Source organism: Schistocerca cancellata, chromosome 1 (genome assembly GCF_023864275.1).
Source record: "Schistocerca cancellata isolate TAMUIC-IGC-003103 chromosome 1, iqSchCanc2.1, whole genome shotgun sequence".
In the NCBI taxonomy this organism is placed as follows: Eukaryota; Metazoa; Arthropoda; class Insecta; order Orthoptera; family Acrididae; genus Schistocerca; species Schistocerca cancellata.
Window position 1 is genome coordinate 421,387,399 of NC_064626.1, and position 13,286 is coordinate 421,400,684.

Consider the following 13,286-nt stretch of genomic DNA (forward strand, 5'->3'; position numbering starts at 1 on the left):
TAATCTGCAGTGAAGTAGCACTTTGCTGGCCAGCTATTGATATGCCTATGTGTTCTTATCAATGACTGAAGCTGAGATTGTTGAAACAGATACAGCTGTGACAGAAGTATAGTTAAATTAACTTTGTAGGGAAATTGCAGTGTTGAAAGCGCTACTTGACCGCCTCTGTAGCTGAATGGTTAGCACCTCTGCCTTCAGTGCAGAAAGACATGGGTTTCATTCCTGGTACCTCCTCAGAATTTTTACGAAGTAGGAAGGTCTTAATGGGGTCGACTCAGCTTCATGAGACCTAATGAGGAGCTGCTTGAATAAGGAAGCAGCGGCACCATCCGAATTTACCTACTGTCGGTAATGACTGGAGGTGCTGGTGACATGCCGATCACATGTCCCACAATCTTAGATCATGCCTTGCCTTGTAGGCAGTATGTGGCGAGTCAGAACAAGTCTAGGACCCCCCTCCCCCTCTCTCTCTCTCACTCCCCCCTCTCTCTCTCTCTCTCTCTCTCTCTCTCTCTCTTTCTCGCTCGCTGTGTGTGTGTGTGTGTGTTCAAAAATGCTCAAATCTTATAGATATGTGTTTCCTCTGTTTTCTGAGAGCTACTTCAGCAAGGTAAATTGAAATTGAACCAAGTTTATGCCCAGTGGCAGATGTCTTCACAAGCCACTCAAGCGTGTAACTTATGCATATTTGCTTGATGTGATGTAAAATTTCAAGCTTTAGTAGTGTTATGGCACCCATACCATGGAAATGCATGAAAGGGCCAGAGCTGGTCACAGCAAGTACAAGCTAGCTGTGTCAGGTATGCGCCTGTGAGCACACTTACCAGTTGGCAAAATTCTGGCAACAGTCTGCCACACATATGCACAAGTTAGCAAAAAAACAATGGCAGTGTGAGCTGAATGACGGCTCTCAACATATGTGTTTTCTGGATTCCATTTCTGTGAGCCATGGATTGTGTGGAACAAGCTTAACATGAGCCCCTGACCAATGCTTACAGGCATTAATTGGACACCTTTTCATTTGCCAGTTTTGTTGCGTCCGTGGAGTACACAGTGGTCCATGGTTTGAAAAGAAAATTGTTCATTTTCTCTGGACATGAGACTGTTGTTTTCCTGTGACATGTGGTCAGGTGACATGCTCTTATCACTTAAAAGTGTATGCCCTCCAGGCTCAATGTTTCAGCAGAACTTGTGCTAATGTTAATTGTGGCAGTCACTGACCATATGCACAACAAAAAGATTGTCACCAAATAAGCTTTCAGCCAACAAAGCCCTTGTCAGAAATAGACAACACACACACACACACACACACACACACACACACACACACACACACACAGTCTGTGGCAGCTGAAGCCAGACAATGAGCAGTATCAGCAGCACATTATGGGAAGGGCAACTGAGTGGGGATAAGGAGGAGGCTGTGGTGGGGAGGGGGAGGGATAGCAGGGTACATGCAGGGACAAAGCGGAAAGACAGTAGGGCAGGTAGGTGCAGTCAGGTGGTTAGACAGAGGGTGGGGGAGAGATGGGAGGAGGGTAGTGGAAAAGGAGAAATGTAAAAAGACTGAGTGTGTTGGTAGACAAGAGGGCTGTGTAGTGCTGGAATGGGAAAAGAGAAAGGGCTAGACAGTTGCAGACAATGTCTAATGAAGGTTGAGGCCAGGAGGGTTACAGGAATGTGGGATATGTTGCTGGGAGAATTCCCAACTGTGCATTTCAGAAAAGCTGGTGTTGGTGGGAAGGATTCATATGGCACAGGCTGGCAAGCAGTTATTGAAATAAAGAATGTTTTGTTGGGTGGCATGCTCAGCAACAGTGCAGTCCTGTTGTTTCTTGGCCGCAGTTTGTCAGTGGCCATTGATGCGGATAGATAGCGTGTTGGTTGCCATGCAGCACAGTGGCTGCAGGTTAGCTTGATATTCCATCCTGGATTTTCCATTGTTTGATTTAGTAACTTACATTTTATATACAGTTATACACACAAACACGTATTTTGTGTTGTATTAGTTCACACTTTATTTCAATGACTGGATATTGAGTAACGGTCAGACTTAGAGGCTTTTTCCCCTCCCTTCGTGAGGTGATGGGTTAATGCAGTATTGTGTACCTTCAGTGGTGTATACTCATGAAGAAAAACAGTACTTTTATTCTTCATTGCTCTGAGACTAGGTTTAATGGAACCAAGCCTTATCAGCCATTATGGACAACAAGTCACCTGCACTTTGCGCACATTTTGCTGTCATAATGTCACACAGTACCACACTGATTAACACATGGGCACTCAGATTGTTCATCTTGCTGATATCTCCCCCAAATCCAAATGTTCATGTTTTTTATCGAATCACTTGAGATGTTTACAATTTCTATTATATTGTGGATTACGCACAGGTGTCATCTAGTACATCATCTTAAGTTTTGGTGACTGTGCTAATATGCTGTGGATGTCTCGGAGACTAGGCATCACTGATGCCCATATGATCACAAAGCAATACAGTGAAGCATTGGTAAGGTATATCAAGTAATGGAACAGAGTTCTTGTTTATGTTTTCAGCACTTCTTTTGTATCCCTGGTCATTTTGCCAGTCAGTATTCCCTTTTATTAATTTAAAGTAAGACAAAGTTTTTCAATAGTTTGTTATCAGTCATTTTTAGCAAAATACTTTATGTTAGGCTACACCATGACTGTTATAAATATCAGTTGAAACTGTAATATAAAAAATGTGACTGGTTACAGTAACCCAACAGATGATAAGAAATTTCTATAGCTGTATAAAAATTGCTTATCAGTGAGATAATATAAAGTAATTCAGTAGAAAAAAAATCTTCTCACTAAGTGGTAGCAGGAGAACACACTTATAAAGGTACTGAAGTTTGCAGGAGGCATTCGGAGCCAATGGCTCCTTCTTCTGACAGAAGCTTTGAAGAGGAAGGAAGAGGAGAGAAGGAAAGACTTTCCTTCTCATCTGCCTGTTAAGTCTACACGCACCCAGGGTTGTGGTTGACTCTATCCCTTTTCCTACCTCATGAATCCTTTTCCTTCACCCCTCTTTCTTCCCCTTCAATCTTTCTGCCAGAAGGAGCAGTCACTGGCTCCAAAAACTTGCAGACTTTAATACCAAATCAAACAATGGAAAATTCAGGATGGAATGTAACAATATTGTGAGAGAGAAAGTTGCCACTCACGATATAGGGGAGATGCTGAGTCATAGAGAGGCACAACTATAAGATTTTCGCACTTACTTTAATACCTTTATATGTGTGTTCTTCTGCCACTGTTACATTTTCATAGATAATTTAAAGTGATTTTTGAGCATATTTACCTGTTATCATCAGTAGTGGCATAGAGAAACACAATAGTTAGCAGTGTCTTATTCTTGTTAATGTATGACTTATCTCACTGAAGCTGTGCTCTAATTTGTGTAAAGTGACCAGAATGTAATGGTAATTTCTGGCATTAATATTTGAGAGATTGTTAGTCATTCAATTACAACTAATTATAATATGATATACAGATTCCCTGCTGTTCCACTATAGCAAATGTTTCATTTCAGATCCATGGGAATTTCTTCTTAATGATAAAGAAAATGAAACAAAGTTCAAATTCAGTTTAAAGAAATCATTGCTGCAGTGTGGCAAAGCAAAGCTTCTCACCGGTTTTAATGTGGCAGTCACACCAAGTGTGAAACCACCACCACAGGAAATGAAAGGTAGTTGTGCTTGTTTCGTCATATATGCCACTGTTATTTTGCAAACATAGACCATATGAATGTAGAGAAGTTCATTGATAATTGTAAGAACTGGAAATCTCTATTACCAATGTTAATTTCAGTGACCTATTTCCTCAAACCACCAAAAAGAACATGACAGTTATGAAACAAATCAAATTTTCTGTTTACTCTTCCCAGTTAAGCTTGCTGTAAGTAGAATCTTAATCTCAGTTTAAGAATAAAGAAAAAGAATGTGTAGTAGAATATTTGGTTCTGTAATTACATATTCTGATTGTTCTATAATTATTCAGCTGTTTTAAGAGTGAGATTTTTTTAGCTACTATCACTGTTTTAATTTAGCTTGCAATCAAATTTGAAGACAATAAATGCCCTTTGGATGATTTCAGATAGCATTTCAGGAAGCTGAGCCAACTACATAATTAGGATTCATGTTTGCTATTGATGTGATACCCTTTCATCAGAACTACTCAGTGCCACAAACTGTTAAAATAGCAAAAGCCTTGGTCATGTCCAAATGCCCACCCATAGTTTAGTTTCTGGGTAAGAGAAGAAAGCACATTGAAAACAAACCTGAATCTGAAAGTGAGGTGGTGAGTGTATAGTGAGGCAAAACACTTGCTAGCAAACAACCTCAGCAATATTCCACTTGCGCAAGACTTGCTCAGGTATAGGGGCTCTTCTTGAAGTAATCATCTGAATACGTTACCTGTAGAAAATTGTGAAGCCAGAAATGACTTTCTCAGTTCAAATGATCCCATTCCCAGTGGAGGATTATGCCACTAACAGGTTCAAACATGGGAGACTTGGGGGAGATACTCCCTTTAAAAAAGTTTCATAAATGACAAACCGTAACAAAACACTGACACCATGTAATCATTTGTTGTGAAGAAGAGAGAGAGAGCGAGGGAGAACGATTTAGCATAAATTGCTAATCCTGATATAACAAGTAAAAGAATATGCAGGATATGCATGACAGCATATTAATAGAGTAGGAAGAGATGGGCATTATTAGGATAAATTTCTATCTAGGCAATCATTCAAAACATTTTATTTGGGGGAAGGAGATTATTCCTTTCTATGAATAAAAATAATTATTTATTGTTTATTATTCATAATTTAATAAATTACATAGCATACCACCAAATTCCCCTCCTCCTCCTCCAGCCTGCATACTCTCGCATATAACCATCGTTTGTTCCTATAGCTCAACAGCCTGTGCAGTTAAACTGCCGATGCGGACCAATTCAGCTGACTCTGCACTTGTCAGTATTGGATATAAATAATCTATATACAGGTCACACAGGAAGCTATAAAGTTTATAACACAGGTTATAAGTGTTCAGTATGCGGATCTACTACTGCATGGAAAACATTTAATAAGGATAGCTTTGCTCATCTTTTTCACAGTTGTAGTACATGCTCAGATGTAACAGATGATGTAGTATGATACTCTTTATGAGCATCTTGGAAAAATCAAGGTTCGGAGTTTGACGATCCTGTTAAGTATTGTATGAAAGCTCTGACGGTCGAGCAGTAATGTAAGCACAACGGACATAAATTGGCAAACCAGAAATCAGCATGTACTGGGTTAGTCACATTCTCACCAGCCCTCCTGCTCCCAATCTTCCATCAAATACTGTATCACTACAGCAAATCGTGTTTCTTTGAAAAATAATGTTGATGATAATCTATATAAATAAAAATGTAATGTTCATTCGTTCATATCTTATGTCTCTGAATGTTTTTCACTGATTGCTTGCAGTTCTTCACTGATTGCTTTGAAAATTTGACACAATGTTGCATGCTAATATGCACATGCTTTTATATACCTATTGTAGTGCCAGCTGTTGAACATAACAGTGACACATTGCTCATGCCGGACAGCATGCTTTGTGACAGTTGTGGTTTCATTGTCTTCCTCTGTCATTTTTAACTACAATAACAAGGCACTTAAATATATAGTCTTTCTCCTTATACATAATTTTAAACAAAAAGTGTATACACAAATATGTGCTGTTTTGTTTTCTTCATTACAGTGTTTTTAACAGAAAACAGGGAAGCTGTATTTATGGAGTATTATTAGAATATTACCACAGAATCTGAATTGTCCAATACTTTGTAATCCTACCCGTTGCCAAATAACAATATGCAAAATACTATCATTGAAGCTACTACACTCGCAGATCCAGCAACAGGAGAGGTCTCTTGATGGTGATGATGATGTTTGGTTTGTGGGGCGCTCAACTGCGTGGTTATCAGCGCCCGTACAATTTCCCAACCTTTGCTCAGTCCAATTTCGCCACTTTCCTGGATGATGATGAAATGATAAGGACAGCACAAACACCCAGTCATCTCGAGGCAGGTGAAAATCCCTGACCCCGCCGGGAATCGAACCCGGGACCCCGTGCTCGGGAAGCGAGAACGCTACCGCGAGACCACGAGCGGCGGACAGGAGAGGTCTCTTATACCCCATATTCCAATAGTCCCAATTGATTTACTCATCCATTTTAAGAGACTTCAGTTCCCAATTGAGGTCCTGTTTGCAGTAACAACAAACAACGCTCAAGGTCAGAGAGAGAGAGGGATGAGGGGATGGGCAGGGGAGGGGGGAGTAGAGAGAGGAGGAAAGAGGAGATGGACAGAATGGGAAGGAGGAGTATATGGACAAAGAGAGGGAAGGGAGTTGATGGACAGAGAGAAGGGGGAGAAGAAGATTAGGACATATATCCAGTTCCCATACATATTTAACAATTGCAAAGCATTGACAGATTTGCATAGGGGGAGGAGGAGATGGACAGAGAAAGTAGGGAGGAGGTGATGGACAGAGAGGGGGAAGGAGAGATATGGCGTATATCCAATTTCCATACGTATTTACCAGTTGCAAAGCATCAACAGGTTTGCTAGTAATATTATAGTAACAGTGTTGATTTGTGGTGAGCTACAATCGAGGTATATTAAGATATTGTGATGAAACAAACATTTATTACTCACACATTCATGTGTATACCACAAATACAGTGTAGATTATTTATGTGCAGCCACAGAACAAAGTTAAAGTTCATAAAACCTTAATGAGCTACGTCAGGATGAACAAGCAAACTTGATGGTGGAAGAATAATTCCAAAAAAGTATGTAAGTCCTCACACAGTTGTTATCAGCACAGTAATTAATAGTCCAATACAGTAGAGAGCAGCCAGGCTCCAGTAGTGCATCACGAGGATGATGTCACAGTCATCGGTCAGTGAACTGTATGCCAGTGGTGCTACTGGCGGGCAGGAGCAGGAGGGTCGCCAGGAGTGCCACCTACGTAAATGTAGATCCTGCGTTGCCATGCCCAACAACCTCTTTGGCTCAGTATCAACAATGTCTACTGTCATGGAATCGTTATCTGGGTGAGATACAAGAATTATTGATCTCACAAGAAGTTACAAAACTGTTTCATACACAAAAATATCATTGTAGAAATTTACCCAATTCTCCCATTGTAGAAGCTATGGTGTTATTGACACCTCTCAGCTGTTACAAAAGTGTGATCAGCAGTGCATACCTCCTGGATCAAGGATTTGAAGGGAACTGTCCCAGAAGAAAAGTGAAATAATTTTCATTTGCTTTGGAAATTATTGACCTTCTGTTCTTAGGGACTGGCTAGGCAAACATGTAGACAGTAAATAGCTGTGGACATGTTACAAGGGTAGAGCACCTGAATTTACCTGAAGATAAAAAAAAAATATTTCAGGCATATTGAAGTGTGGGATTGGAGCCCACGTTGCTTCTGGCAGTGAAACATAAAGCAAATGCATCATAGTGTATTGTGAATGAATATTTATTCTAATTATAACACAGACCTTCAGACATTGTTTGTTGTTAATCTTATCCAATATGGATATTTTAGAACCTGTGACTATTAATTGAGTGTAAATACATAACACTGCAACCAGTCACTTTTTTGAATAGTTATTTATTGTTCCATGAACTGGTTTTTGAACCTTTTAAGGTTCATCCTCAGATGGTTTTCTGGAAGTTACATTACTGTTTCTAGCATAATGCTGGTTGCTGGCTCTGTGACAAGAAGATGGAACCTTTAATGTATCGCCATGACTATTGTTTTTTTGTCAAAATGGATACAAAATTTAAATTTTTACTTACTGTGGTAGTATGGGCACCTTTTTTTGTTAGTGTCCATCTTTCTGCTTCCATTTTTGATAGCCAGTTGGTACATCACTATACACACTTTTACACAATCTGTATTCATGTACACTGTGACAGTGAAACTCTTTGCCAGCATCCAGCATGTGCTACACAACTGTTGCTTGTAACAAAGATCTTGACAAAAAGACATGGTGTAGGCCTATTTCGCTCGGATATGTAATTTGCTCTTGTTTACATGTGTTAAAGTCGATATAAGGATAAATATTTTAATCAGACTGGTGTTAACATGAGAGCACAAAATCGTATGAACAAATAAATGAATTACTACAAGAACAAACTTCAAGTGATCTGATGTCGTATTTCTATTCATGTATTAATGTATAATAAAGTCAATTTATGAGCAAATATTGTAATCAAGATTGGCGTTAACATGAATGTCCAGGTATAAAATAATATGTAATTGACATAGTGTAGAAAGATCATGAATACATGAGCAACAAGTTTATGGCTCAGTTCAAAATCATTAATTTCAAATTTTCAGAAAGCCAGCACCAGTTTTATCGTACATAAGTCCTCTTTCCATCCAGACCAACATAAAAAAGCATTCTTCAGAACAATGATTAATCACACGCTTAAAATCCTAATGCACACAAGTTAAAGAAAATATGAAACAGAAATTATTAAATCAATTGCCCCCAGCAGTGGGTACAATCCTGCAATAATAGATAAACTAATCCATACAGCAAAATCAAGTAAACCAACTGCTGAACAACCACCCACAAATAAGAAGACCACATTTATAAGCATGCCTTCCCTAGTTGAAGATTTCTCACTGAATTGCCAACCTCTTCAAGACATACAACATAAAAATAAGCTTCTTCACCAACAACAAAATACAAAATAAAATCTTACACAACACCAAAACCGCTATACAACAGTATCAAAAGTCAGGTGTGTACAAGCTCATTTGCAACTGATGTCGAAGCTTCTACATTAGACAAACTGGCAGAAGCTTCACGATAAGATTTAAAGAACACATAGATGCGCCGGCCGTTGTGGCTGAGCTGTTCTAGGCGCTTCAGTTCGGAACCACAAGACCGCTACAGTCGCATGTTCGAATCCTGCCTCGGGCATGGATGTGCGTGATGTCCTTCGTTAGTTAGGTTTAAGTAGTTCTAAGTTCTAGGGGACTGATGACCTCAGATGTTAAGTCCCATAGTGCTCAGACCCATTAGAACCACATAGATGCACTCCATCCTAACAACCTCAACAAATCCAACTTTGCCTCACATCTTGCCTAACAGAATCTTTCTGCAAACAACATATAACAAAATCTCCAAATACTCCATTCTGTCAGCAGAGGCATGTTACTTAGTCTTCTTGAAGAAATTGAAATAATTACTTACAAAAATACAGCAGCTGACTACTTACTCAGTGACCAGACTGAACATAGAAACAAATTTTTCCTTCAGAACTTCAAAGAATTACTAGTTCATAACAAGTAACCAATCAACCAACCGTACACTGCTTCCACCCCCCCCCCCCACCCCCCCACCCCCCAAAAAAAGAAAAAATCCCTCTCCTTACATTCTAACTACACTGATGTCAATGTAAGTATCCAACCACACAATAAAACCTGCAATATATTTCTAAATGGTAAAGCCCATTACTGTTAACATTAATCAGTACTTTTATATGTATTACCTGTAACTGAAACAAACAGTATATTCCTTTACTGATATTCCAGATCACATTAACATGAGAATAGAAATAAGTCAACAGTTTATTTGATATTTTCGTCTTGATTTTAAATGTAAAGTGTATGGCCTTACAAACAGCTTTAGTTCATTACAAACACTATAACTTTTATACATACCTTTAGCTAAAATAGACGGACTCTATCCTTAGTAACATTCCAGATCTTGTTACTGCAAGAATAGAAATAAGATAGCAGTTCATTTGAAGGTTTGTTATTGTTTTAAGTTTAAATATAAAGGTCATGGTCATACAAACAGCTGTACCTCATTAGTAATACTACAACTCTGTATTATTTTATTCCTGTACATTCATGTTAATGTCAATCTCGATTACAGTATTTGCTCATAAATTGACCGTATTATACATTAATATACAAATATGGTTATAATAGAAGGAAACATTCCACGAAGGAAAAATATACCTAAAAACAAAGATGATGTGACTTACCAAATGAAAGTGCTGGCAGGTCGACAGACACACAAACGAACACAAACATACACACAAAATTCAAGCTTTCGCAACAAACTGTTGCCTCATCAGGAAAGAGGGAAGGAGAGGGAAAGACGAAACGATGTGGGTTTTAAGGGAGAGGGTAAGGAGTCATTCCAGTCCCGGGAGCGGAAAGACTTACCTTCTGCTTGTGTCTGTATATGTGTGGATGGATATGTGTGTGTATGCGAGTGTATACCCGTCCTTTTTTCCCCCTATGGTAAGTCTTTCCGCTCCCGGGACTGGAATGACTCCTTACCCTCTCCCTTAAAACCCACATCCTTTCGTCTTTCCCTCTCCTTCCCTCTTTCCTGATGAGGCAACAGTTTGTTGCGAAAGCTTGAATTTTGTGTGTATGTTTGTGTTCGTTTGTGTGTCTGTCGACCTGCCAGCACTTTCATTTGGTAAGTCACATCATCTTTGTTTTTAATATACAAATAGAAATAAGACATCAAATCACTTGAAGTTTGTTCATGTAGTAATTCATTTATTTATTTATATTATTTTGTGCTCTCATGTTAACACGAGTCTGATAAAAATATTTGTCCGTATATTGACTTTAACACATGTAAACAAGAACAAGTTACATCTCTGAGCAAAATAGGCCTACACCATATCTTTTTGTCAAGATCTTTGTTACAAGCAACAGTTGTGAAGCACATGCCGGACGCTGGCCAAGTTTTGCTGTCACAGTGTAAATGAATACAGATTGTGTAAAAGTGTGTAAAGTGATGTACCAACTGGCTATCAAAAATTGAAGCAGAAAGATGGACACAAACGAAAAAAATCTGCCCATACTGCCACAGTAAGTAAAAAATTTAAATTTTGCATCCATTTCGACAAAAAAACAGTAGTCATGGCAATACATTAAATGTTCCATCTTATTGTAACAGAGCCAGCAACCAGCATTATGCTAGAAATACTAATGTAACTTCCAAGTTCGATAACTTGTTCTTGGAGCAATAAATAACTATTCAAAAAAGTTGCAGTTTTATGTATTTACATTTGTTTTTTATTTTTCAAAAATTACGTAACTGTGGACAGATAATCTGCAATCTGGATAATCTCCACCCGGATAATTGGGAGCTAACTGTATCTGAATTAGTGTCACTAGGGTATCTGCCAGAATAAAGGTATCAGTGTGAGTTGCAGAATATGGGAGAAACAAAAGAGAAAATATGGAGTGTCAACAGTTGTGTGTGTCAATGAAGGCAGACTGCTGCTGGTGTCAGGAAACAAACGTGTTAATGAAATGTACTACACAGCTGTTGTTGACTCATCGTGCTGGAGTCTTGACAAGGAATATAAGCAACTAAAGAGGCTATGGTAGATTTTTCTTTTTACTGTGAAAAAAAAAAGAGGGTTATGCTGAAAAAGTACCGCATGTCACATCAAGCTTGTAGGAGCAAAGGATAAAAAGTGAAAACTGCGTCATCCCATAAATACATTATCTCATACTTCACAGAAGCTGTAAAACATAGAGCTTTAGATGCAGACTGCTCTCTCCCTCTCTCTCTCTCTCTCTCTCTCTCTCTCTCTCTCTCTCTCTCTCTCGTGTGTGTGTGTTTTGATTTTTACCAAGGGCTTTTTGTAACCATATTTACACCTAAGCATATGCAATAATTTTAAAACCAGTTGTTGTTCTTGCTGCAAATATTAGAGATCTGCATTGTTACCAAATATTTCAGGTATAGTTGAAAGTTGTGGAGGTACATTTATAGAAGCCATGAAGAACCTTCCAACAAATTCTTTCATAGTATCCTGCAGTGAAGACAAGCATATGTGGCCTAAATTAAAGAAGCTTGGGTCGCCTGTCGTTGGAGCTGAAACTTTACTCTTGGGAGTTTTGCAACAGAAGTTAAATTTGAATACTTACCTTCTCATATGAGCACTACTTGGTAACTTGCATGTACACCTATGTATATATAATAGTACTTTTTTATTGTATTCTCTCTGTACTCTTACTGATGTATTTGTTAATGAGTAATGATTTGAGTATCATATGTGGGATGTCATTCAGTGCAGCTCGTTTTTATATTTTCTTATAAGCTGACAATATTCATTGTTATATACACATATTTTTATGTGTAAAATAGAAAGCTTTATAGGAACGCAAGTTTTCAGGGTGATATACATTGATAAAAGTCTCTCAGGCTTCCAGCCACATCAAGTTGTTTAGATACCACAAGCTTTCGACATAGTACTTCTCAGCCATTGTCAAGTGGTTGCTGTAAGGATGGCAGCAGCAGCCACATGACATTGTGATGCTGCTGGCTGTGATGTCACTAGTGCCTAGTCCAGTGCCATATAACACAATGTTTTGATTGCAAGACAGACACACCCGCTTCATCCTTCCTATGGCCGGGTTCCAAGATGTGCTTAACTTCAATCTCTATTGAGGGTATTTTCAGAAATTTTTTTCTCACTCGCGTCTTTTATGATGCCGTGCCAGAAACCGTGTGTCCGTATAATGATAAGACAAATGGTTTCTGTTTCAGCCTCATGAAAGAAGTGACTGATATAAGAATGTCTGAAAACACCTCAATAACGACGGTAGTCTGCAGTTAAGCTTAGCTTGGAAACAGACTGTTAGAAGACTGAAGCATTTGTGGCGGTCTTGCAACTGAAACTTTACCTTATACGGCACTGAAATGGGCGCCAATAACATCACAGGCAGTAGTGCCACTATATCTGGAAACTTGATAGAATTTTATCAATAGAAAGCTTTGTAAATCAAGTAACAGAAGCAGCCACAAGGCATGTTTATGTACATATTTGCTTTTGTAGTGAGATACAAAAACATCACATTTCTTTGAAATCTTGTAGTTTCCCATTTGTACAGTGAGAAAGATATATTTTTGTAATACATATTTATCTTATGCATCTGTGTTTTATTACTAACAAAAATTTGTTGCATTCTTCTTTACAATTAGCAATTGCTCTCATTCTGAGATCAAGTGAAGATAATCAGCTTCAGGTTGGATGACTTTAAAATCTGTTGGCAGGCAGTTGAAGTTTCACTCTGTGTCAAGTTGAAAGATCACAGTTTTATGCATGCAGATCATTAGATAAAGTAGTTTGTTGCAATCCCAGGAGGAAAAAAAAAAAAAGGTCTCATATGACATGTTGAGTGTCTTTTATGCAGATTTCGTAGTAAGTTT

The 13,286-nt window shown here is 38.5% G+C and overlaps 1 protein-coding gene across 3 annotated transcripts in view; it reads left to right on the forward strand.

The window, feature by feature from the left end:
- LOC126176019 (uncharacterized) overlaps positions 1–13,006 on the forward strand; it is an 88,457-nt gene extending 75,451 nt beyond the window's left edge. For all 3 annotated transcript variants that reach the window (XM_049923145.1, XM_049923152.1, XM_049923160.1), the window contains 2 exons: positions 3,554–3,709; positions 11,814–13,006. In XM_049923145.1, coding sequence (XP_049779102.1) covers positions 3,554–3,709; positions 11,814–12,013 — 356 coding nt within the window. In that variant the 3' untranslated portion in view covers positions 12,014–13,006. The remainder of the gene's footprint in view (positions 1–3,553; positions 3,710–11,813) is intronic.
- Positions 13,007–13,286: the final 280 nt, after the last annotated feature.